Below are 26990 nucleotides of genomic sequence, written 5' to 3' on the forward strand. Positions count from 1 at the left end.
CTTGTAAAGCATACAATTCAGTGATTTTCTGTATATTCCCAGACTTGTGCAACTAGGACTAGTATCTAACTTTATAACATTTTCGTCACCCTCAAAAGAAGCCCCATAGGTTGTATAAGTTTTGGATGATAAAAAAGCAAAAAGTATTGTACTGGGAAATGTGAGCCAGAGAGACATTCTGCAGGATTGTTTGCATATATTTTCCCAGTTCTACATTTGAAAGCTACATCGCTCCCAGAATTCAAAAAGTGCATTGTGGCCAGCCGCCACTGCCTCTGGACTTCATGTCAGGAGTGTGTGGAGGGGAAAACAAAAATAAAAACATAAACGACGTTGCCATTTCCTGTGGTTTCTCATTTTTTTAATCTCTCGGCTAGTTTCCCAAGGTAGAAATCGCAGTCATCACCAATTCCTTTCTTTCCCTTGCCTCCCACAATGAATCAGTCCCCAAATCCTGTGACTTCTCCATTAATATGTATTTGAAATCCACGCTCAGCTACTCATCTACTCTGCCATGACTTTAGTTCTTTTTATTATTTTATTTATTTATTTATTTTGAGACAGGTTCCCACCCTGTCACACAGGCTACTGTGCAGTGGCACGATCTTGGCTCACTGCAGCCTTGACCTCCCTAGCTCAGGCAATCTTCCCACCTCAGCCTCCCAAGTTGCTGGGACAACAGGTGCACACCATCATGCTTGGCTAATTTTTTAAAAATTTTTGTAGAGATGGGGTCTTCCCATGATGCCCAGGCTGATTTTTTTTTTTTTTCAGACAGGGTTTCACTCTTGTCACCCAGGCTGGAGTGCAGTGGTGTGCTCTTGGCTCACTATAACCTCCACCTCCTGGGCTCAAATGATCCTCCTGACTCAGCCTCCCAAGTAACTGGGACTACAGGCATGCACCAGGCTGATTTCAAACTTCTGGACTCAAGCGATCCTCCTGCCTCAGCCTCTAAAAGTGCTGGGATTACAGGCCTTAGTTCTGAACCGCCTTCTCTCTTACCTAAATTATTATAAAAGTCTCCTGTTTAGTTTTTCTCCTTACCAGTTCAGCAGTCACACTTAAAAACAACAATTGAATTGAACTGAATTCCTATTACCTATAGATTTAAATTCAATTCCTCAACTTGGTCTGTGTGACCTATTACAATGTGGCCTCTTCCAGTCTATTCACCCACTTCTCCTGCCTGCTTCTCCCTTCTGCTCAACATACCTATAGGTATCAGGTTTTCTGCAAGCCCTGAATTGTTGACCATTCTCCAAACAACTGACCTTTATAGAACTCTGTTCCTATGCAGGTACTATTCCTTCTGCCTAATATGTCTTTCCACCCAATAAAGCCATCAAACTTTGCCTGGGAGTAGTGGCTCACGCCTGTAATCCCAGCACTTTGGGAGAGCAAGGTGGGGAGTTCATTTGAGGTCAGGAGTTGAAACCAGCCTGGTCAACATAGGGAAAGCCCATCTCTACTAAAAACTAGCTGGGCATGGTGGAGCACACCTGTAATCCCAGCTACTCAGGAGGCTGAGGCAGGAGAATTGCTTCAACCTGGGAGGTGGAGGTTGCAGTGAGTTGAGACTGTGCCATTGCACTCCAACCTGAGAGACAGAGTGAGACTCCATCAAAAGAAACCAACCAAACAAACAAACAAACAAAACCCACTGTGGGAAGTAAAAAAGTTCCTCTTTAAAGTTTTCTTTCATGTTGAAGAATAAGTGTGCTAATAACTTTGTTAAGCCCTATCCTATGTAGCTGTTAGACATGCCATGCTTACAGGCACGTAGTACATTCTATGTCCTTGTACTTTAACCAAGATATCTGTGCTGGATGTGCTCACAGGCATGTCCCAGCTCGCCATTGCTTTTACCTGTTTAGAAAAGTTCTAAGTTGTAGCCAATCGGGTTTTACTTTAGATTGTGAGGTCTGGCTCCAGCCAATGGAGATCAGACACAGCAGTGAAAACGACCCCAAATGCATAAGGGATAAATATGTCTGCTTTCCTTTGTTCATTGTACTCTTGTGGCAAGATGGCTAGTGAGAGTACCCTTCCTGCAGTCCAGGAAGTAAAAATTGGGTTGCTGAAAGATCCTTTGTCTAAATGCTAATTTTTCTTTGTGGCACCAAGCATCTGTTTCCAACATCCACCAAACTCATTCATCCTTCAAAGGCCAGTTGATCTGTTTTCCAAAGTGTTTCCCTTGCTCTCAAAGGTAAAGAGTTAGCCTGCTCCCTAGGAGGGCAAAGTAATATTTTTCTTAATTTCTGTTGCATCATTTACCACATTATGCTGTAATTTTCCTATTCACACACCAGTCTTTCCCAACATCAGCTGTCCTGGTAGGTGTTGTGTGCACAATGCAGATCAGAAGAAAAAAGGCATGGATGAGGTGGTTTGTAGAACAATGAAAGTGTTACATTAGTTAAGTCCTGGGGCGCTTATGTAGTCAAGATAAGCGTGAAGGAGCTGCAAGCTCTGCAGAATGTTCTGACTCTTAAGCAGGGTGAGCCAGTCACCTGTGCAAATGAAGCACAGTTGGAATCTGCCCATATGGAGCAGAGGCTCCCACGGAGGCCAAATTCAGCCTGCAGGGCTTCCAGCTGCCCTGTCCACCAGCCTCTTTTTCCATGGGGTTGACATTATAATAACTTTTCTAAAAAAGCACCGCAAATGAAACACATAGTAATCACATCCAGGGTAGTCTATTAAGTGTCCCTTGAGGAAAAGCTCAGGATGAGTTTGTAAGAAGTTGTGAACCCTAAGAGGTCCGTTGCTTGATGCACACAGCCAGACAATACATCTTGGGTTGCAGCAGAGAAAAGAGGTTTAATCGTAGGGTCAGCAACTGAGAAGATGAGAGACTACGTTAAATCCATCTGCCCCCAAGGCACTTAGGGTTCAGGTTTTTAGGGTTTTGGAGTGGGCTGAAGTGGAAAGATCGCTGGGGGCACAGGAATGAAGAAGCTGTGTTCTCATGCTGCTTCTGTGCCTCTGTGTGGATCTTCAACCTGGTTTCTGGAATTGGGGGTCTGAAAAACATCTTCAGCAATCCTTAAACAAAAGACAGGGATTCTAATGTCAGAGAGCCTATCTATAGGAACAAAGGGAATATAAATGGTCACTATCTAGTGACTTTTAGCAAGAAGGAAGTGTGCCAAAGTGCAGCCGATGAATGCATTCATTACAAATAACTATATTTGTGTCCAGAACCCAGCATGCCATTTTTGTCAACCCTGTGGGGGTCGTTTCATTTGTGCTCTAAAAGAGTGAGGTCATGGGTGAAAGAATTTGTGTTTTAGATAAAGGGGTCATCCCAGGCCCATGCCCTTCAAAGAGCTTGTGGATACTGCAGCCCAGAGGATTCTCCTGCTGTTTTCTGCTCATGTCTGTTGTGGAAGAGGGTTGTTTATTAATTCAACTGTCAGTCTCCCCTTTTTACCGATTCAATTTGGGCAGCAACTTGCTCAGTTCCAGAGGAGAAAACACAATTGGCCTCAGCTAATCACAGCACCTCCATTCCCCCTTGGCAGTGATCGGTCTAGTCAGTGGGCGTGTGATCAAGTTCTGGCCAGCGAAACAGAAGGGGAAATCTACTGGGGGGTTTTGAAAATATGTTTCTCCTTGATAGGAGAGAGGCATGTGGAAAATAAAGCCCCCTTTGCACCTTCCCCTCCTGCTTTGAACACTATGGTCTTAGAATGTGATGGGAGGAGTTGCTGCAGCCATTTTGTAGTCAAGAAATGAGAAGCCTAAGGGGAGATGTCATCAAAATGCTGAGAATGATGCAGAGGAAGGAAGAAAATGGCCTGGGCCCTTGACAGCATCACCGAGCTGCTCCATCCGTCACAGAACTGCTTGCTTTAAACATTTCTTCAGTGAAGAATAAAGTTCTTATGGTTTAAAGCAGTGTAAGATACATTGTCTATAACTTGAAACTGAAAACACACTTAAGAGACCCATATCAACACAGTTTCAACTATTATCCTTATTGACACTGATGGGTGAAAGCAGCCGTGGCTAAGGAAAGGCAAAAACTCACTCTTCTAGTGCCCTGTGTCAGCAGGCCAGGAGTCAGGGCAGTCTCTACAAACTCCTGCCCAGGATGACCCTCTCCAGGAGTCAACAGCAGTAGACAGAAAATACTTGTTTAATAAGTGAATGAAAGAACAAAGGAAATGAAAGTTAAAAATACAAAAGCCTGATAAATTTTCCATACTTTCCCATGCCCTCAATGTCCTCCAGTCATCGTACCCTAAGAATTTATTTAGTCATTGTAAGAATGAGACAAGATTGCCGTGTTCACATCGTTCACCTGCTAGCCTGGATGACAGATGTCCATACAACATACCATAAGACAATCTAATGAACAAATTCATTTTTTTTAAGACAGAGTCTCAGAGTCTCACTTTTTTTTTTCTGAGGTGGAATCTCACTCTGTCTCCCAGGCTGGAGTGCAGTGGCATGATCTTGGCTCACTGCAACTTCCACCTCCCAGGGTCAAAGGATTCTCCTGCCTCAGCCTCCCAAGTAGCTGGGACTACAGGCACCTGCCACCAAATCCAGCTAATTTTTGTATTTTTAGTAGAGATGGGTTTTCACCATGTTCACCAGGCTGGTCTTGAACTCCTGACCTCAAGTGATGCACCCACCCCGACCTTTCAAAGTGTTAGGATTACAGGCGTGAGCCACCGCGTCTGGCCTCATTTATTTATTCTTGACTTCAGCCAAAGATGTTTATTAAATGGCTTTTCAAAAAGGTTATAGGCCAGGCATGGTGGTTCACGCCTATAATCCCAGCACTTTGGGAGGCCGAGGCGGGCAGATCACAAGGTGAGGAGTTTGAGACCAGCCTGGCCAAATCTTGTCTCTACTAAAAATACAAAAAATTAGCCAAGTATGGTGGCAGGCACCTGTAATCCCAGCTACTTGGCAGCCTGAGGCAGGAGAATCGCTTGAACCTGGGAGGTGGAGGTTGCAAGAGAGCTGAGATTGCGTCACTGCACTCCAACCCCAGGTGACAGTACAAGACTCTGTCTCAAAAAAAAAAAAAAGAAGCTTATAGATGTAAAAGAAAGTCATCCTTTCCTGTTGCCCACATTTCTACAGCCCCATAAAAGAAGAACTGCTTTCTTGGAAATAGTAGAAGGTAACCTCTGCCCTTCATTTCATTGGCCCCATCCTTACCCCTTACCCATCTATAGGATCATGAAGACTGACTTCTATGATGGGTGAGATGGGGCAGGAAAGACTGAACCTATGTGGTTTAGGCCCCCTTCAGTTCTCTAAGATCTTCCCACCCACAGAGCATTTGTTACCTGCTCTCAGCTTCTTGTGCATGTGGTCAGTACAATTTCTTTGGCAGGGTTTTCTTCCATGGAAATGAGACAATCAATCAGCTGGCCTAATGCATGGGGATGAAGTAGGAGGCCTGCGTCCCCAGGCTATCTCTCCAATCCAGCTTTACCTGTGACAAAGCTGGTCGTTTTGATACCTGTGCCAGACAGTCTCAATTGGTTTCTGAACAGGTTTCTCAATTGGTTCAGAACTTTTGGGCATGTAGAATACATGGTTGCAAGCTGGGAGGAGAAAAGGTTTACGTATTCCTGGGAAGAGTCCATGGAGGCTAATTGGTGAGATGATATTTCTGGTGAGAAGAGAAGGAGGGGACATTTGCTATACAGATAGATGGGAGGTAGGAGAGGAGGCAAGAGTAGGAGTGACAGAGCAGTGCCATGGTGGCAGGGGGTAAGACACAGAGGTGCAGAAGAGCAGGCTGTGATCCGGGTTCTGAAAACAAGCAGTTTTGCATCTAGTGGGAGGAGCATGGTGGTCAGAGATGAGCCAGAACAGAAAGGTCTCAAAATTTAGATATCTTGATGATAGTAACCCGTATTTGTGCCTGAGTAGTTTGCTCAGTCTGCTTCCTGCCAGTAGAAGTTTGGGGTTCTGAAGACCTCTTGCTGTTTTGTACTGTCGCTGTGCCTATCAGCCCATGCTGACAGAATACTTTCAGAAATCTCGAGGCTTTTGGTGTGTTGATATATCATTCACTCTGTTAGACAAAAGGTATGCCCGCAAATGTCATGAGATAAGCCCTTTTCTCCCTCGGCCCTCTTATGTGGTTGCTCTAGTCCAGGATCTTTGGTATCCCACTGCTTAACACAGACGTTCTTCAAGACGTGTTCTGAAGACCTGCACAGGTCTTTCGTAGCTTACTGACACGTACTTAGAACACTTTTTCCTAGCAGTGCCCAGTATTTGATCTTTTCTCAGAAGCCATTTCTTAATTTTAACATTATTAGCCATCTGGAGAGGCCGGGATGTGGCAAAAAAAAATTGTTTCCAATGTAGCAGTTTCTAGCTCCTATATATTCAAGGGTTTGGTTCTGTAGGTTATCCCTTTTCTCTTGCATTTTACCATAGGCAATGAGAAGAAGCCAAGTGGCATGCTTAATATTCTACCTTGAAATCTCTTAGCGAGCACAGAGGCCAGCTGGTGGGCAGGATGCCCATTTTTTCTCTTTCTTTCTTTCTCTTTCTTCTTTCTTTCTTTCTTTCTTTCTTTCTTTCTTTCTTTCTTTCTTTCTTTTCTTTCTTTCTTTCTCTCTCTACTTTCTTTCTTTCTCTCTCTCTCTCTCTTTCTCTTTTTTTTTGAGACAGAGTCTCACTCTGTTGCCTAGGCTGGAGAACAGGGGCACAATCTCGGCTCACTGCAATCTCCGCCTCCTGGGTTCAAGTGATTCTCCCTCCTCAGCCTCCCAAGTAGCTGGGATTACAGGCATGCGCTACCACACCTGGCTAATTTTTGTATTTTAGTAGAAACTGTGTTTCACCATGTTGGCCAGGCTGGTCTCAAACTGCTAACCTCAAATAATCCGCCCACCTCCACCTCCCAAAGTGCTGGGATTACAGGTGTGAGCCACAGCTCCCGGTTGCTCATTTTCATATATAAAGTTTTACTGGAACGCACCCATGCCTGTATACTAGTCTTGCATATGTCTGCATTTGAGTTACTGTGGAGGAGTTGAGTGGTTGCAGCAGAGACCATGCGGCCCACAAGCATGGAATAGTTACTCTCTAGCCTTTTACAGAATGAATTTTCCAACCCCTGACCAAGATGTTTGAGTTGATTAGATGCATTTCTAATTTTCTACATGTTAGCACAGGTGACAGTGTTGCCAAATTTCTGCCATAACAAGGACTTCTTTCCTCCATCTTCCCAGAACAGTTTGCTCACCGCTACAGTAGATAGTAAGAAGGCAAACGTCACTCTTCATTCAGTTCCAAGCTGGACCTGTGACGCCAGTCTCAGCCTGATTACACACACCACATAGCCATCCTCCAGCTGGAAGTTCTGTCTGCAAGCTGGCCACTCCAGGGAACCCACACACTTTCTCTGTGTGCCCTCAATCCCAAATCTAGAGCCTCCCTAGCAATTTAGCTGTGTACTAACTCTAGTCAGTGACAGAGAATAGAATTCACTTGAGCTGACCTAAGGAATAAAAGATATATTACAAGGATTAAAGGACTTTCCGAATAACTGAGAGAACTGAGGAAATGGGTGAGCTTCCCGGAGTGTCAATCAAAGCTGCTGTTACAGCTTGGCTATTATAGATTCAAAGAAGTCTCAGAAACATAATGTTTAGCTTTTTCAACTGTATTTGTCTGTTTAGGCAACCATAGAAAAATGCCAGACTGGGTGGCTTAAACGATGGAAATTCATTTTCTCAGAGTTCTGGGGTTTTTTGGATTTTGCTATTTTTTCTTTTTGACAGGATGTCACTGTGTCATCCAGGCTGGAGTGCAGTGGTGCAATCATGGTTCACTGAAGCCTTGAACTCCTAGGTTCAAGCAATCCTCCCACCTCAGCCTCCTGAGTAGCTGGACTATAGGTGCATGCCATCATGCAAAGGTTTATTTATTTATTTATTTATTTGTTTGTAGAGATGGAGTCTCACTAACTATTGCCTAAACTGGTCTCAAACTCCTGGGCTCAAGTGGTCCTCCTGCCTCAGCCTCCTGAAGTATGGGGACTACAGGTGTAAGTCACCATGCATGGCCTCATTTTCTCACACTTCTGGAAGGTGGAAGTCTATGAGCAAGGTATGGTCACTGTTAGTTTCCATGAGGCCTCTCTTCCTGGTTTGCAGACGGCCACCTTCTTGCTATGTTCTCACCTGGCCTTTCCTTTGTGTGTACACAGATAGGGATGTCTCTGTTGTCTCTTCCTCTTCTTGCAAGGACACCAGTCCTATCAGATTAGAGCCCCACTCTTATGACCTCACTTAACCTCAAATACTCCCTTGAGGGCCTGTCTCCAAATACAGCTACACTGGGGATTACAGGTTCAACATAAGAATTTTGAGTGAAGGCCAGGCACGGTGTCTGACTCCTATAGTCCCAGCACTTTAGGAAGCTGAGGCAGACAGATCATTTAAGGTCAGGAGTTTGAGACCAGCCTGACCAACATAATGAAACCCCGTCTCTACTAAAAATACAAAAATTAGCAGGTTATGGTGGTGCATGCCTGTAATCCCAGCTACTTGGAGGCTGAGGCAGGAGAATTGTTTGAATCCAGAAGGCAGAGGCTGCAGTGAGTCAAGATGGCACCATTCTGCTCTACCCTGGGGGGATAAAGAGTGAGACTCCATCCCAAAAAAAAAACAAAAGAATTTTCGGTGGACACAATTCAGTTCATAACATCAACTCTTCTCTGCAGGAAAGCATAATGAAAGAAAGTTGTAATGGATATTGAGCAAACCAATTCACAATATCCACCACAGCTTTAAAAAATAAAGGTTAAATTATTCATTGCAATATAAGTAACAGCAAAAGTTCAGAAGCAATATAAGAAACAGATTAAATAAATACTGGTATATTTACACAATGGAATACTATGCAACTGTTAAAAAAAAGCGTACAGGGAGCTCTATGATAAATGTCTGTACTATTATATGGCTGGGTGCAGTGGCTCATGATTATAATCCCAGCACTTTGGGAGGCTGGAGCAGGTGGATCACTTAAGTCCGGGAGTTGGAGATCAGCCTGGGCCATAGTAAGACCCCGTCTCTACAAAAAATAAAATTAGCTGTGGTCCTAGATACTTGAGAGGCTGAGGTGGAAGGATTGCTTGAGCCCTGGAGGTTGAGATTGTAGTGAGTTGAGATCACACCACTGCACTCCAGCTTGGGGGACAGAGTGAGATCCTGCCTCAAAAATTAAAAACAAAAAACAAAACAAAACAAAACCAAAAAAAATGGAAGAAAAGAACACTCTGCAATATGTTGTCAAGTGAACAAACTAAAATTTAAAACAAAGCGAATAGCTTACTATCATATGTGTAGCAAAATAAATGAATGAATACCTGTCATCTATTTATTACCTATGTATGTGTATATGTATGTATGTTTGGGAAGTAGAAAAGTTCCTCTTTAAAGTTTCCTTTCTCGTTAAAGAAAAAATCATAAGTGTGCTAATAACTCTTTGTTAAGACCTATCCTATGTTGCTGTTAGACACGCCATGCTTACAGGCACGTAGTGCATTCTGTGTCCTTGTACCTTAACCAAGATATCTGTGCTGGATACCCCAGCTTTCCATTGCTTTTACCTGTTTAGAAAAGTTTTAAGTTGTTAGCCAATCGGATTTTAGTTTAGATTGTGAGGTCTGACTCCAGCCAAAGGAGATCAGATACAGCAGTAAGGATGACACCCAGTGCATAAGGGATAAATATGTCTGCTTTCCTTTGTTTGTTGTACTCTCATGGCAAGATGGCTAGTGAGAGTACCCTTCCTGCAGTCCAGGAAGTAAAAGTTGCATTTGCTGAAAGATCCTTGGTCTCAGTGCTAATTTTTTCTTTGTGGCACCGAGCATCTGTTTCCAACAGTATGTATATATGTAAGTAGTTAGGTAGGTATTTGCTCACATTTGGCATATCTGTGAATAATACACAAGAAACATAAAATGTTGGTTGCCCCAGTGGAAAGAAGAACTGGGGCAGTTCTTTGCTTGGGGCCAGGTGAGAGAGGACATTTCATTTTATGCATGTATTTTGGAGGTTTTTGTTCATTTGTTTGTTTGCTGAGAAAGCAGATTCTGAAACCAAGTTTAGTGTCCAGGGTGTTGATTAGGAAATGGCCTTGGTATCCAAACCTGTGGAAGCGTGGGAAAAGAATCAGGATCGAGCAGAGGGGGAAGACCTGCAATTTGGACCTGACAACAGATTCCTTCATCAAGGCCATCAAGAACTCAGGAGTTGGCTGGGCACCATGGCTTAAACCTGTAATCCCAACACTTTGGGAGGCCAAGGCAGGAGGATTGCTTGAGCCCAAGAGTTCACATCCAGGCTGGGCAACAAAGTGAGACCCCTCTCTCTACAAAAAAATTTAAAAATTAGCAGGGCATGGTAGCACGTGCCTGTAGTCCCAGTTACTCAAGAGGCTAAGATGGGAGGATTGCTAGAACCTGGGCAGTTGAGGCTATAGTAAGCCATGATTGTGACACTGCACTCCAGCCTGGGTAACAGAGCAAGATTGTCTTAAACAAACAAACAAACAAACAAACAACACTCAGGAGCTGAAATGTGCATTTAAGAGTTATCCTGCTTTGGGCAACATGGACAGGCTTTTATAGTTCTGCCTTAATCAGGCACCAGATGTGGGCTGCCTTGGAAAGGGCATGAGCTCCAGAAAGCACTCTCAAAGGTGGGCAACATGTACTTCCTTGGAGTCTGAGTGATGCATCGCTGTGTCTGTCACTTATGGCCTATATGATCTGGCCTCTTGAAACATCTCTGACCTTTTCTCCAAGTACTGTTCATTTCACTTGCTCTGCTCCTTACTGTTTCTTGAGTTTTCATCTCAGAGTCTTTTTTCTTACTGCTCCTGTCTTAATTGTTCGTTCCTTAAATAACAAAGAGGCCCATGCCTTTCTTCCTTCATACTCCTGCTGAAATAGCTCCTTACTGAGAGGACTTCCCTGACCTCCTTACCTGAAATAGTACACTTTCTTCAGCATCCTAGCGTGTCTGTTTCTTTAACTTGCTTCTTTTTCTAATACTCATCACTGCTTAACATACATTTCTTTGTTCACTTTTTGTTGATGTTCATTTGTGGTCTCCCCCACATTGTTTGGTGCCCTGGTGCATCCTTAGTGCCTAAGATAACACAGTAACAGGCACACAGTAGGCTTTCAACAAATATTTAAATGAATGAATGAAGGAATCAGGCACTGTGCTAAGTTGTAAGATAGAATTATAAGCAAAATGGAGGCAGACCCTATTCTCATGGATTTTGCTGTCTGAATGGAGAGGTGAAATAATGCATCAATCACGCAAACATAAAGCTGCAGTCGTGACATGGGCTACAATGGGAAAAAAATATGGTAGGAGAAGACCATATAGAAGAGCCTGGAAATCTTCTGTGAGAAAGTGATGTGTAGCTGAAATCTGAAGGATGAGTAAGCTTCAACTAGGTAAAGGAACATGAAAGAATCTGATTCATTTTTGGAAAAGATCCCTCTGGATTCAACAAGGAAGAGTGAATGAGAGGGAGCAAGGATGAGCATCTATAGGACTGTTTGTTAGGAGGGCATGGAAATTCTTCAAGTGAGGGGCGATGGTTGCCTGAATTAGGGGTAGCCCTGGTGGTTAGGGGAAACCACTACATGTGAGAATTATTACGCAATAGATGAGGCTTGTTTATAAATTGTATATGGAAGATAAGGAAAGGGAAGTTAAAAGAAAGATTTCTGGGTTTCCATCTAACTGGATGGATGGTTGAAAGAATATTGGAAGAGAAACAGATTTATTTTGTTTTATTTTGTGTTTACATGTGTATATGGGGAAGAACAGTGAGAGAAAAGACAGATTATGATTTTGATTTTTGACATTTTGGTTTTGAGTTGTTATTGAGACTTGCTGTATGAGATGCCAAGTAGACCATGGTTATAAGTGAGGAGCTCAGACATGTAGCTTGGGCTGGAGAAAAAAATTTTTGTGTTGTCTGTCTAGGTGGTATTTGAAAATGTGGGAATGAATGAGATTGCCTTGGCAGAGAACATTCAGTAATAAGAGGAGAGGGGTAGGATGACCTTGAGGGACTGACTTGGAAAAGAGACTAACAGAACTGACTAGAGATGTTGGAGGAAAAGGAGGAGAATGTGGTATCACCTCGAAAGAGTGCTCTAGAAGATGAGTCCATAGCCACGTCAACCCCCCTGAAAAGGGACCTGACAACTAAAAAATACCAGTTGCACTAACAACATGGAGGTCACTGGTGATGCTAGTGATTTTTTCTTGTTGTTGCAGGAGAAATGTTAAGGTTAGTGGAAAATTGATGAAATGGAAACATTGTGAGTATAAAGAGAAAGGAAAAGCGGAGGGACTATTTGGGGGTGGGAGTGGAGGGATTGAGAGTTTAGTTGGTAGTGTAAACTTTCCAAGAAGATGGGTAGGAAAATGAGTACCAGTAAAGGGCTTGTTAAAATGCCAAAGAGGGACTCTGTTGTAACAGGAGGGAAGAAAGAAAATGGCAGGGTGCCTACTTGAGTAGATTTCTGTTTGGTAGAAGTGAGATGAAGGGATTGCCTTCTCTTTTCTCTGTAATGAAAGAGGACGGATTAACTACTTTTCCGGGAGTTAAGTAAACGGATTGTTTTATATGTGAATGGATGCCTTAGCTCTCTAACTTTCACAGATAAGTAAATATATATCCACTCTCACAGCGGTGCGAACAGAAACAGTAGGTGTTTAATAAATACTAGTCTGATTTCGATTCTAATCGTGATGATAATTAATCTGATGATGCTCTGATGGCAAGGAAAAATAGAAGCTCCAATCAGGCCCCTGTCGTAAGCCGCCTGAGAAGTGAGAGGAATGAGGTTCACAGTTGGCTGGTCACAGCACAAGGAAAGGAAATCCACCCTCACGCTCCTTCTGGTCCAGGACTCTAAGGGTTAAGATCAACGAGAGTTGGCCATCACTGTTTCCTAGAGCGGCCCCAGCAAAGCCGCCAGGGGAGATGGGGTAACTTCCTGTTTCTGTCTTCCGGGTTTGAGAGTTTAGGAACCTGGGTTGGTAGGGTCAGAGAGAGAGCAGGGGGGGCTCCTTCCTCCCGGACTGCTGGGGGTGCAGGCGCCTTGGGTGTAGCCCCCAGAACAGTGAGTTCCTTCTTTGGGGGAAGGGAGCCGAGGGTTGCGGGCTAGAGGAGTGGAAACAGCTCCGACCAGGCTGCAGTGGACCTCCGGGAGAGAGATCCCGCTGCTGCCAGGGGCGAAGGCCCAGCAGCTCCCGCCGGCGGGCCACCGTCATCCTTGCCTGCCAGGTCCCTTAAAGGATCTTGTCTGCCGGAGACCGTCTGGTATCCTGGAACTTCACCCCACAGTGTCTCCAACTTGTCCCTGTTAGCGGTTCTTAAAACGAGGCTTCATGCAGTGCATTTTCTTTGAAGGCTTTCTGATCAAAGCACGGCCCCACCTTAATCACCTGTTTGCTCTATAACAGTGAAAACATCCCTTCCCCGTGGAGTGACATCTTAATGGCAGCCTTTTATGGCCTTGAGTTTGCCACCATTTTGCTGAGTCACTGTTCCTGGGGCTCCTTTGCTGCCAAATTTAGTAGTATTTTAGTAGGGAAAATGGTCGGATGGTAATGTGTTACCCAGAAGGCACTCAGTGTTCCTTCATGCTTCTTTTGTAAATACTTTGATGACAGTATGTAACTAGGACAGCAAAGTATATAACTCCATTCGAGCAACTCCACCCCTCCCTTTTTTTGCATTCAGGTGTATGGTTCCCCACCTCCCATTCAAACACTGGGGATATTAGTAATGTAGACAGTTTCATGTTTCTCTAGAACAAATCTACTTGCTGATGAGTGTGCTTATCGAATGTCAACTCACTTTATTACAAGACTTAGGAATGTAGATGTGTTTTCTAAAACGCCAGCCAATATATTCTAAAATAAAGGGAATTTTGAGGTTTATTTGCAGTTTGGGATTATGCTCACCTCTGCTTCCTGTTCTAGTTTACAATAATAAGTAAGTGGGTGAAAAAAACGTCAGCATCTAATCAGACTTGGAGCTCAATCCTGCTCTATCACTTTCTAGGTGACATTAGGAAAATTTCTTAATACCTTTTAAACTCATCTGTAAAATGCTGGTAGTTGTTCATACACCTCAGAGAGCTATTGTAAGAATTAAATGACAAATATATGCAAATTATTTCATTCACTACCTGGCATGTAATAGGCAGTAATGGTGAAAATGCAATATAAGTACAGATACTATTTTTGTTTTTAAAATATGTGCATTTGTATATCCTTTTAGGTCCTTATTTTCTCCCAAATGATTATATTCTTCATATTCTGAAGTGGATGCCAAAAGTCCATATGTCATTGCCTTCCTGTGGTAGATCACATTTTCTAGTCCCTTAAAATAGGTTAATGATTGTTGGCTCCAGAAGACAAAGTTTAGGCTGAAGTGGATTTTGTGAATACGATAGACTTAGAAACTAAGAGCAAGGAGGAGGAGGCCCCTCTTTAGCTTCCTTTTTATATTTCATGGTTATTGGCTATAATTATTCCACCCCTGCTTTGTCCTGATTTCTCTTTAATGGTTATATAAATCCTAACTTTCCTTTGAAATTAACTTCAAAGGGTTCCTTCTGTCAAGACCAAGTTATTCTTTTGAAACTAAACAGAGTGCTTTTTTTTTCTTTAGCTGCTTCTTATGCTTGTGTATTGATTCCTTGAAGTCTTTATACATTTTATTGTTGAAGTCTTTAAAAAAAATACTTTGTTTTTTAAATTAAAAGTGTTTCTAAGCTACGCTTGGACAATGAGGATTAGTGTTCTGTCTTTGAAGCTTGATCTTCAAACCTTTAATGTGAAGATTTAATTTTTTGCACTGTTATTTCTTTAGAAAAGGTTAATTGGGTTAACCCTTAATTCTAAACACTTGCATCAGAGATAAGATTTTCTAAAAGGGCTGCTAAGAGTTGTGTTTCTTATTTTCAGTATGGTTCATGAACATTCTGTGCTTCCTATTGTTATGTTGGAATGGTTGGGAAGGAAGGAGGAAGAATAAGCTTGAACTTATGAAATACCTCCAAACATAATTTATTTCCTTCCACAGGGTTTCTGATCCGTAACGTGGCTGTGATCATTGTGATGGAGCAAGAAAAAGAACTGTTGGTCTCAGACTGTAACAGCTTCATGAAGAGGGAGAATTTGAAAAGCCCCTTCACAGGTGAGGGATCAAAACAGTGATATGAATCCTTAAGAAATTTGATATAGAAAGAACAAGACCCTGGAATGAGACAAACTTTAATTTAATTCCTTGTGCTGTCACTTAAAAGCTGTGTTAATTATTTCAGCCTCATTGTTCTCATCTTTAAGAAAATGAGTATCTGTCTCATATTTTAGGATTACTGAGATATCACATCCAAAGCTACTGTTCTTAATAAGTAGTGGCTATTGTTATTTGTATAGTATTTGCTCAGATTTTAGCAAAGCTGTTGCCTAGTTTTTACCTGAGATGGTATTCTGTTCAATTTCACTCCTGTTCTTATCAATCCTGTTTTTTCTCTTAAGTCTTCTAGAATGTAATTTAATGCGTTTATTTTTAGTTTGATGTTCCCTTTGCCAATAATGATTCAAATAATTCATTAGTGTTGTTGCTAAGTACAAAAAACATCCACCTGCCTCTGGTAAACAGAGGAAAAGAAGTAAAACTGTCTTTAAAAATTTTTTTTATATGTAATTACTTATGAGGTTTCACATTGTTATTTCCTCTCTTCCACTGCAATTTAGAATTTATTTCTCTGGCAGAGATTCAGGAATATGGTTAGAATATTTATTTATTCTTGCAGGAGATGAAAGTATGAATAATTTGGAAACTGTTCACCACAACAATCCTAAGGCAGATAATCTTAAAGAGAAACCTTCAGAATGGTCTAAAAGACACGGACCACAACATTATAAGCATGAGGATGCAAAAGAAATGCCATTGACATGGGTTCAAGATGAGATTTGGTGTCATGATTCCTATGAGAGTGATGGCAAGTCAGAGAATTGGGGAAACTCTATAGCTAAAAAGGAGGAAAACCCCAATCACCAGGAATGGGACCCAGGAAAACATACCAATGCCTCTGTCCAGCAGAATTCATCCTTTGTAGACAGACCCTACAAATGTTCCGAATGTTGGAAAAGCTTCAATAATAGTTCTCACTTGCGTACTCACCAAAGGACCCACACAGGAGAAAAGCCTTATAAATGCTCTGAGTGTGCGAAATGCTTTTGTAACAGTTCTCACCTGATTCAGCATCTAAGAATGCACACAGGAGAGAAGCCCTACCAGTGTGGTGAATGTGGGAAAAGCTTCAGCAATACCTCCCATCTTATTATCCATGAAAGAACTCACACGGGAGAGAAACCCTATAAATGTCCTGAGTGTGGGAAGAGATTTAGCAGCAGCTCTCACCTTATTCAGCATCACAGATCACATACAGGTGAAAAACCATATGAATGTTGTGTCTGTGGAAAAGGCTTCAGTCACAGTTATGTCCTAATAGAACATCAGAGGACTCACACTGGAGAAAAACCTTATAAGTGCCCTGATTGTGGGAAGAGTTTTAGTCAGAGTTCCAGCCTCATACGCCACCAGCGGACACACACAGGTGAGAAGCCCTACAAATGTCTTGAGTGTGGAAAAAGCTTTGGTTGTAATTCTACTCTAATAAAACATCAGAGAATACATACAGGAGAAAAGCCTTATCAATGTCCAGAATGTGGGAAGAATTTTAGTCGTAGTTCAAACCTTATTACCCACCAGAAAACGCACACAGGAGAGAAATCCTATGAAAGTTCTGAATATGAAGAAAGTTTGAATCAGAACTGCAGTGTGATAGAAGACTGCAGAATCCAGTTAGGAGAGAAACCATATAGATGTTGTGAATGTGGAAAGAGTTTTGGCCTTAGCTCCCATCTCATTAGACACCAGAGGACACATACAGGAGAAAAACCTTACAGATGTTCTGAGTGCTGGAAAACTTTCAGTCAGAGTTCCACCCTGGTGATTCACCAAAGGACACATACAGGAGAGAAACCTTATAAATGTCCTGATTGTGGTGAATGCTTCAGTCAGAGCTTTAACCTTATCAGGCACCGGAGGACCCACATAGGGGAAAAACCTTACAAATGTACCAGCTGTGAGAAATGCTTCAGCAGAAGTGCCTACCTCAATCAGCATCGGAAAGTTCACGTAGAAAAGCCTTTTGAGTCTCCTGATGTTGAGGATTTTCCTCTTGAATGGACTTGGAAAAACTGTTCAGGGGAAGTGCCCCTCATCCCTTCATTTTCAGTATCAAATACATCTTCCTGAGTCCCAAAGCCTGGTGATTGTTTTTCTTTCTTGTTGGACCATGACAATTCAGCTATTCTCTGATTATTGTGCTATAAAGTTTCTTTGGTGTGTTTGTCAAAACATTTGGAAAAAGTCAACCTCCCAGTTTAAAGGATGGGAAAACCCCAATCACCAGGTTATTGGATCTGTCCAGTGAGAGATTCATCCACCTAGGATGAAGAAAGGAAGACTTTTTTGATTTAAGGTAAGGTAGTAATAACTTCAAAAGGACACCTACAGAGTAATCCTGAGAGTAAGCAAAGGAATCTGTGAGAACCTGAAGCTAGAATTGCCACTGAATTATTTTCTCTTCCTTTATTGGGTAGATATACATCATTACTAGCCTCAAGGGTTTACCCAGAGAAAGGATCTTTTTGAGTAAATAATGTGATTTCCTGGCTATTTTGTTGGGGCTCAAGAAAGAAAAGATTCTTTTTTTTCATTTTTAGTCACTAAAAATGAACTATTACAGCATCTAGAACTATACTGTCCAACACCATAGCCTCTAGCCATATGTAGTTATTTGTATTAAGATTAATTGAAATTTTAAATCCAGTTCCTCAGTCACACTAGCCACTTTCTAAGTGCTCAGTAGCTCTGTGTGACCACTGGCTGCTGTATTGAATATTATACAAGGTTCTTTCATTCAAGATCATCATTCTTGACAGACCCATAAATATTTTCTATTAGACTGTAGAAATGTGCTCTGAAGGGTTTGCTCTCCAGAAGGAATTGTACTGTAGAGTAGAATTGGGATAGAGTTTTGAAGACACTGTGTTTAGAGATTGGATATTTTAATGATTGTGTTCTAATTTATGTGCAGCCAACTGAGTTATCTAGTGATATGATCTCACTGTCTTGACCAAAGCCAGGATAGGAGGAAGGATTCCTGAATTCTGTCTTAAAATATTTAATGAAGAGTCTTTTCCCCAAGTTATCCCATTATGTAATTCTTGGTCAGCTCAGGAACTGGGTTCTTTTTCTAATAATTAGCTCACTAATTCTGAGCTAGTGTCCAAGGACAGTTTGCCATTAAGGAGTACTGAGACTTCTCAGCTTCAGTACTGACAGTTTTCTTTTGCCTCTTGACATAATTGGTATGTGGATCTGATAACTGAGGCCCCATTTTCCCTACTCCTTCATATGGGAATAATGCTTTGGAAAGTATTAGATATATCCTATTTCCTTCCTCCCATTTTTTCCTACTAGTGCAATAGGTAGATGAGTAGGAAGGTTAGGACTCCCGAGTTGCCCATGATTTCATCTAATTTTTGGATTCAGAATATATTTTATGAATAATATGCAGAGACACATATTAGGAATGTGAAGCCAGAATGGGTCCATTGTAGCTGATACAAAGGGCTGTAACTGATGGTCATTTAATTGCCTGGGGATTATTTTATCTTTCATGATTGTGGTGTACCTGATGCTGGCAAGGCATTTGTGTGTTTTTGTATTGTTATTTGATTACAAAAATAAAGCAAAAACTAGGAAATAGAGTTTTGAAGAAGAATTTGGGGGAAATTTTCTGCTTTCAAAATGGGGAAAACATTGGGCATTTTTGGCTTTTTATTTTTTTCTTATTAATTTTTTTAAGAGATAAGGTCTCATACTGTCACCCAGACTGTAGTGCAATGGCACCATCATAGCTCACTGTAGCCTCAAACTCCTGGGCTTAAGGGATCTTCCCACCTCAGCCTCCTGAGTAGCTAGGACTACAGGCACATGCCACTGCACCCAGCTAATTTTTAAATTTTTGTAGAGACAGCATCTTGCCATGTTGCCCAGGCTGGTCTTGAACTCCTGGCTTCAAGCAGTTCTCCTCCCTCAGCCTCCCAAACTGCTGAGATTACAGGTGTAAGCCACCACACCTAGCCCATTATTGGCTTTTATGTGACCTTACCTGAATATCTTTCTATCTTTGTATGTTATATAGTATTGTCCACATTTTCTTAAATTGTAATATTTTGGGACAGATTTTTACAGTAAATAATAGTTTGATTAATGCTTGATAATTAAACTTAGGACTTTGCTGTTGAGGCTGAAATTCAGTTGCAAGGAAGCAGTAGTTGGGGTGATAAAAAAATCAGTTACATGCTGTGTGGCAGGTAACCACTCTGAGCCTCAGTTCCCTCATCTGTAAAGCAGAAATACTGTCTACCTTACAGAGTTACTATAAACATTAAGTAAATGTTTGCAAAGCATATAGCACAGTGCTTAAACATAGCCGGGTATCAGTAAATGGTAATTAGTTGCTGCTATTATTAATTGAAACAAACTGAAAAAAAATGTTATCCACATGTTTTAAAAATAGTAGTATAGCCCCAAACTTATCTTACTTGTAGATTCTTTATGATCAACTTCAGAAATTTTAAGGGATAAAATGCTGGAAAAGCAGAGGACTATATTGTTGGCAGACTGTCTAAAACACTTTTATTCACTCTGTAAGCAGCTATAACAGAGAGACAGGAAATTTTACTAAATTATCTTTTTATTCATGAAACAAAGGATTTGGTTTAAATTAGGAAAGAACAAAGTCACAAGTTCAGTTTCATTTAGTTTGTACCTGAAGAGATTAACAACAGGTACAATTTATGTCCTGTCACCATCACCTGTACAGTGTACTATGTTGGCTGGCAATATATAAAACCTATTTCACAAACCTTGATGTCAACCAGAAAAAAAGATGTTCACATCTTAGATGGGTTAAGATGGGCTCCATTAGTAGAACAATTTGGCAAAAATCCTTATCTCTTTGGATTGAAAATGAGGAAAACAAAAGAGAGATTTGTACCTTATGATGGAGAATATAACATAGTCAAACATAATATGTGATGCTTTTATCTCAATTTAATTAATCAGCAAGTAGCCTCTTTGTTTAGCTCCATGAGAAAGACATATTCTATAGTCTCTATTTTTCTTGCTAGCACAAAGGATTCAGCATGTGAATAAAGAAAGCATTCTTTAGAGTGCTTTATTTCATAGTTTCTTTTTAATTAAATAGAAGACACCTATATGAATATTTTCCCTACTCAAAGAAGGAGCTCATGTATATTTTCCATGCCATAGCATAGGGAGAGCCATGTCAATGCATGACTCACAATTATAGCAGGGAACTCACTCCCTAACTACTGTACAGCCTACCAGAGGACATGTGACTGTAAATCTGTATTGTAACTAAGATCTACTGTTTACTACTTGGGATTACCTCCATGATCCCAAGTCATCCAAGTTGGGTCTACCAAATGGGCCTTCTCCTTAGTGCTGTAGAAGTTTCTTCACTGATGGTGAGAGGTAGTGGAGTTCAGCAGTACTGTGACTGTTGTTTTTATACATTAACATGACACATGCATCTCAGCCAGTCTTATTTTCTGAAATCATGGTGTTGGTCTCTTCAGTATTGCCATAATAGAATCCATGAGGCTGGGTAATTTATAAAGAAAAGAGGTTTATTTGGCTCATGATTCTGGTGGCTGGGAAGTCCAAGAGCAGGGGCCAGCATCTGCTTGGCTTCTGTGCTATGTCATAACATGGCAGAAGTCAAGGAGGAAGAGAATATGTGTAGAGGGGCAAAACATGAGAGTTGTAATCGCTTCCTAACAGCTTGCTCTCAGAAACTAATCCTGTCTCATGTGAGAGAGAGATCACTCACTAACGCAAGAATTGGCAGCACACTGCCCATAAGGGAAGAGGGAGTCCCCACAACCCAGATGCCTCCCATTAGGCTCCACTTCTTAAAGGTTCCATCTCCCAATATTGCTGCACTGGGAATTAAGGTCCCAACATGAGTTTTAGTGGGATACTCAAACCATAGCATTTGGTAACAACAAGACTGTCATTACAGTAGTCCGTTCTTATCCATGATTTGTTGGCTCCTGGCTCAAGTGATCCTCCTGCCTTGGCCTCCGAAAGTGCTGGGATTACAGGCATGAGCCACTGTACCTTGCCTGAGATGGTTTTTTCAAAGATAGTCTTGTTCCTCCTCTCCTGGTCTTAGGATCAACTGAGATTCCCCTTGGGTTGAATCATTTTAAGAATTACTTTGATTTTTCCTTTTGCTGCTCTAGGCATAATTTCAAGAAACATCATCAAGAACTGCCTTAAGAACTAGGGAAATAAGATGAGGGTTTGATACCAGGAGTACTTCCAGAGGAACAGAATTTTAAGGGTGGATTTTCTTAATTGGTTTTGGGGTTTCTGGAATTGGCCCTCTAATCTGATTAGAGCTAAAAATGCTAGAGACTCTATTTCTAACAGTACAGACAGCACTGATAGTCCATTGCTGAGCTGTTTATAGAGATATACAAAATAAATGCTTGTGACACTCCTAATTCACCACTTACAAGAAGCAATGCGCTTAGTAAGTCTGTACATGATATTTTAGGACATTTGTGGAAAGTCAAGAAACAATGACATTAGTTGGTTGCTACTAATATTGCTGGACAAAGTAATGAAAGAAAAAGATGAGCTCAGAGATTTGAATTCTCAGCTCCAGGTATACATAAATAGTCCAGAAACTTCTAAGTGTTCTCTGAAGGAGAATCTTCTCCCCAACAGCCTTAGGGTTGAAATTACCAAAACCCAAATGCAATCCCTGATCATGCAACTATTTTTACCTACAAAGAAAGGTGCACTCAGCCTCACAGGATGTTTACTGTTAAAGTGAGGGCACTGATTGGGAAAGAATGGGAATAGTTGGATTCCAAGGTGGCAGGGTCCAAGTGGCAAAACTCAACTGCCAAAGGCAAAGTGGGCATAGTTACCCTAATGAAGGAATAGCAGAGGCAAAGCAACAATCAGAATAACTCATGTAGACCTTTGGCTTTGGCTAATTAATCTTGGTGTTCCTAGAAGTGAAATAGATGGGAAGCTTACTATGTTCTTACTTGATGTGTATAAGCAGAAAACTTCCAGGTCAAGTAAACAAAAGTCTAACTCAAATACTAAAAACAGATAATCATGGCTGCTCAATTTCCAGACTTGAACCAGTTTATAGACCCAGAACCCTTTGAATAAAGGGTACACTACCCTTTATTTGGGTATACTACCAAACATTTATACTGTTAATACTTACACCCTTTTACTAGATGACTGTGCATTGGGGAAAGAAGTCATCAGAACTGTCAGGGAACTACTAATAACTGACTCTGAACTGACACTGATTTCAGGAGACCCAAAATACAGTGGCCCTCCAGTCAGAGTAGCAGCTTATAGAGGTCAGGTGATCAGTGGAGTTTTTAGCTCAGGTTTGACTTACAGTGGGTCCAGTGAGTCCCCAAACCCATCCTGTGGTCACCTTCCCAGTTCCAGAATGCATAGTTGGAATAGACATACTTAGCATACTGAGCAGAATTTCCACATTGGTTGCCTCATCTGTGGAATGAGGGATATTATGATGGGAAAGGCCAAATGGAAGCCATTAGAGCTGCGTCTACCAGGGAAAATACTAAATCAAAAATAATATCACATCTACGGAGGGATTTCAGAGATTAGTGCCACCAGGAAGGACTCTAAAGATGCAGAGGTGGTGGTTCCCCGCCCATTCTCATTTAACAATCCTATCTGCCCTGTGTAGAAGACAGATGGATCTTGGGGAATGACAGTAGATTATTGTCATTAGACAGTAAGCTTAACCAAGTGGTGACTCCAGTTACAGCTGTTGTACCAGATGTGGTTTCATTGCTTGGGCAAATTAACACATCTCTGGGTACCTGGTATGCAGCTATTGAACTGGCAAATGCATTTTTCTCTATACTTGTCCATAAGGGTCAGCAAAACACCCTCACTGTCTTGCCTTAGGTGTATATCAAGTTTCTAGCCCTATGTCATAATTTAGTTTAGAGATCTTGATTGCCTTCCCTTCCGTAAGATATCATACTGGTCCATTACATTGATGACATTAGGCTGATTGTTCCTCGTAAGAAGTAGCAACCACTGTGGGCTTACTGGTAAAACATTTGTGTTTTACTAAATTCAAAGGCCTTCTATCTCATTGAAATTTCTAGGGGTCCTATAGTTTGGGGCCTGTTGAGCTATCCGTTCTAAGATGAAGGATAAGTTCTTGCATCTGGCCTTTTTTGTAACTAAGAAACAATGCCTAGTGGGCCTTTTTGGATTTTGGAAGCAACACTTTCCTCACTTGGGTATGTTGATGTGGCCCGTTTACTGAGTGACTGGAAAAGCTTCTAGATGCAAGAGGGGCTGCAACAGATCCTGGCTATTATGCAAGCTGCATTGCCACTTGGACCATATGATCCAGCTAATTCAATGGTACTTATGATGTCAGTGACAGATAGGGATGCTGTTTGGAGCCTTTGGCAGGACCCCATTGGTAAATCACAGTAGAGGCCTTTATGATTTTGGAGCAAGGCCCTGCCATCAACCACAGATAACTACCCTCCTTTTGAAAGATAGCTCTTGGCTTGCTACTGGACCTTAGTAGAAACTGAATGCTTGATCATGGGCCACCAAGTTACCATGTGACCTGAACTGCCTATCATGAACTGGGTGTTATCTAATGCAGCAAGCCATAAAGTTGGGTGAGTACAGCAGCACTCCATCATCAAATGGAAGTGGGGTATACTTGATCAACCTGAGCAGATCCTGAAGGTAAAGGAGATTCCCTAAGGAAGGGACCCAAATGCCTGTTTTCTGCTGCTACAGCCTCTCTTCTCTCTCCCAACCTGCACTTACAGCCTCATGGGGAGGACCCTATGACCAGCTGATAGAGGAAGAGAAGACTAGGTCTAGTTGTCAGATGGTACTTCATATATGCAAGCACCACCTGAAAGTGGACAGTTACAGCACTGCAGCCCCTTTCTAGAACATCCCTGGAGGAAAGTAGTGAAGGGAAATCCTCCTGTGAACAGAATTTCAGGCAGTGCACCTCGTCGTGCACTTTGTTTGGAAGGAAAAATGGCCAGATATGTGATGACATGCTGATTCATGGGCTGTAGTGAATAGATTGGCTGAATGGTCAAGAACTTGAAAGGAACATGATTGGAAAATTGGTGAGAAATTTGGGGAAGAGGTTTGTGGATAGACCTCTCTGACTGGGCAAAAGATGTGATGGTATTTGTGTGCCATATGAATGCTCACCAAAGGATGACCTCAGCAGAGGAGAATTTTAATAATCAAGTGAATAGAATGACCTGTTCTGTGGATACCAGTAGGCCTTTTTCCCTAGCCACCCCGTCATTGCCCAATGGGCTCATAAGCGAAGTGGCCATGATGGCAGGGATAGTGTTTATGCATGGACTCAGGAACATGGACCCCCACTTACCAATGCCAGCCTTGCTACAGCCACTCCTGAGTGTCCATTCTGCCAGCAAGAGACAAACATTGAACTCCTGATATAGTACCATTCCCCAGAGTGATCAGTTATCTGGTGGCAGGTTGATTACAGGGGACTGCTTCTATCATGGAAGGGGCAGCTGTATGTCTTTACTGGAATAGACACTTTAGATATGGATTTGTCTTCCATTCATGCAAGGCTTCTGCCAAAACTCCATCCATGGACTTACTGAATGCCTTATTCACCATCATGTTGTTCCACACAGCATTGCTTCTGACCAAGGAACCCATTTCACAGCCAAAGAAGTGTGGCAGTGGGCTTATGCTCATAGAATTCATTGGTTTTACTTTGTTTCCGTCATGCCGAAGCAGCTGGCTTGATAGAATGGCAGAATGACCTTCTGAAGTCACAGTTCCAGTGCTAGCTAGGTGATAATACTGTGAAGGACTGGAACAAGGTTCTTTAGGAGGCTGTATATACTCTGAATCAGCATCCAATATATGATACTGTTTTTCCCATATCCAGGACTCATGGGTCCAGCAATCGAGGTGAAAATGGGAGTGGTACCACTCACCATTGCCCCTAGTGACCCACCAGCAAAATGTTTTCTGTTACAGTGACTTGTTTCGCTGGCATTAGTTCCAGAGGGAGGAATACTTTTACCAGCAGACACAACAGTAATTTCATTAAATTGGAAGTTTAAAACTGCCACCTGGCCAGTTGGTCTCTACATGCCTCTGAGTCAATAGGCTAAGAAGGGAGTTAAGGTGTTGGCTGGGGTAATTGATCTGCACTACCAAGGGTGAAATTGGACTGTTTATTACTCCACCATGGAGATAAGGAAGAATGTGTGAAATACAGGTTTTACCATGCCCTTTGATTAAGGTCAATGGCAAACTATTAGACAATAACTGAATCCAGGCAGGACTACAAATGGCCCAGACTCTTTAGGAATGAAGATTTGTGTCACCCCACCAGGTAGAGAACCACAACCAGCTGAGGTTCTTGCTGAAGTTGAAGGCAAAGGGAATACAGCATATACAATAGAAGAAAGTAGTTATAAATACCAGCTATACCCACATGATCAGTTAACAGAATTGAGGACTGTAATTGTCATGACTATTTCCTCCCTATTTTGTTAATACCTTCATGCATAGATACATATATCTTACACAGATATCTGTTTTCTTTCCTCTTACTCATTTAGCATTAACATATAATTTATTGACTTTATTTTAGTGCTGAAGTATTGTTAATTTTACCTCACAGTATTTAAGTTATGGGATATCAGAAGAGTAAACATCACTAAAGAAGTTCACCTCCTCTTCTGGAGATGGGATTTGTGCGTTTTTGGTTGTACACAGGATAGTTTTATTACGTTAAGTGGTATTATGACCTTTTATTGTGAGACCTATTATTATGACCTTTATTTGGAGATGAAGTATGGTTTAAGGAGATGTGTATGGGTGATAGCTTAACAAGTGGTGGACTTGCAATAGTTAATTTTAGGTGTCCACTGGATTGAGGGATGCGTAGGTGGCTAGTGAAACATGATGTCTGGATGTGTCTGTGAGGGTGTTTCCAGAGGAGACTGATGCAAGAGTCAGTGGCCAGAGAGAGGAAGACCTGTCCTCAATGTGGGCAGGCACCATCCAGGTAGCTAAGGGCCGGCTGAGACAAAGAAGAAGATGGGGGACCCTTGTTCTCTGCTCTCTGTCTGCTTTCCAGATCGGATGCTTGTTCTTCTGCCCTTGGACATCAGACTCCAAGTTTTTCGGCTTTTGGACCCTGAGACTTGCACCAGTATACCTCCAAGATTGTCAGACTTTTGTTTTCAAACTGGGGGCTGCATCATCTGAAGCTTCCAGACTAAGCCATGCCACTGGCTTTGCCGATGCTCTGGCCTGCACAGGGCCTATGGCGGGACATAATCTCTGTGTCAGTGTGAGCCAATTTTCCCTAATAAATCCCCTTCCACAAATCCTATTTCTTCTGTCTCTCTGGAGAACCCTTACTAATTCAGGTGAATTCCTAGAAGTAGGATTATTGAATCAAAGGGAATACATTGTTTTAAAGGCATATTGCTTACTTTCCAGAATTTTTACCAATTTAAATAATTTTGTTAAACCCTTTAGGGGAGAGGAGGAGAACAACAAATAATTGGTAAATAAATTACATATTATTGTAATTCATGGCCAATATATTAATATGATAAAAACCTTTTAAGGCAGCTTTTTTAGATCATCTTTTTCCTCTTCCTCACTCCCCTTCTCCTTGGCTTAGGATCAGCTGAGATGCA

General features: G+C 41.7%; 1 protein-coding gene and 1 long non-coding RNA gene across 4 annotated transcripts; one reads left to right on the forward strand and one right to left on the reverse strand.

Annotated features, from left to right (window-relative positions):
• Positions 1–2806: 2806 nt before the first annotated feature.
• On the reverse strand, positions 2807–26091 carry LOC116533450. The gene is made up of 2 exons (XR_004261298.1): positions 19737–26091; positions 2807–3051 (listed from the first exon to the last, which is right to left on the reverse strand). It is a non-coding gene; the product is annotated as an uncharacterized LOC116533450 (long non-coding RNA).
• ZNF572 (zinc finger protein 572) lies at positions 13026–18887 on the forward strand. Of its 3 annotated transcripts, none has more exons than XM_032253191.1 (3): positions 13026–13156; positions 15130–15243; positions 15866–18887. In XM_032253191.1, the coding sequence occupies exons 2-3, from the start codon at positions 15165–15167 to the stop codon at positions 17374–17376; spliced, it is 1590 nt and encodes a 529-aa protein (XP_032109082.1). In that variant the 5' UTR covers positions 13026–13156; positions 15130–15164; the 3' UTR covers positions 17377–18887. The 3 variants fall into 3 exon arrangements, with proteins under 3 accessions (XP_032109082.1, XP_032109091.1, XP_032109100.1); XM_032253200.1 differs by having other exon boundaries at positions 13026–14103; positions 15866–18886; XM_032253209.1 differs by having other exon boundaries at positions 13026–13356; positions 15866–18886.
• Positions 26092–26990: the final 899 nt, after the last annotated feature.

The sequence above is a fragment of the Sapajus apella genome, unplaced genomic scaffold, assembly GCF_009761245.1.
Source record: "Sapajus apella isolate SASKATOON/1434 unplaced genomic scaffold, GSC_monkey_1.0 scaffold3, whole genome shotgun sequence".
Classification (NCBI taxonomy): Eukaryota; Metazoa; Chordata; class Mammalia; order Primates; family Cebidae; genus Sapajus; species Sapajus apella.

What these genes read in the sequence shown, in the direction of transcription:
- ZNF572 (XM_032253191.1), top strand. Translation starts at nt 15,165, where the DNA reads ATGGAGCAAGAAAAAGAACTGTTGGTCTCAGACTGTAACAGCTTCATG. An exon ending in TTTGAAAAGCCCCTTCACAG is followed by an intron (nt 15,244 to 15,865) that starts GTGAGGGATCAA and finishes TTATTCTTGCAG; the next exon opens with GAGATGAAAGTATGAATAAT.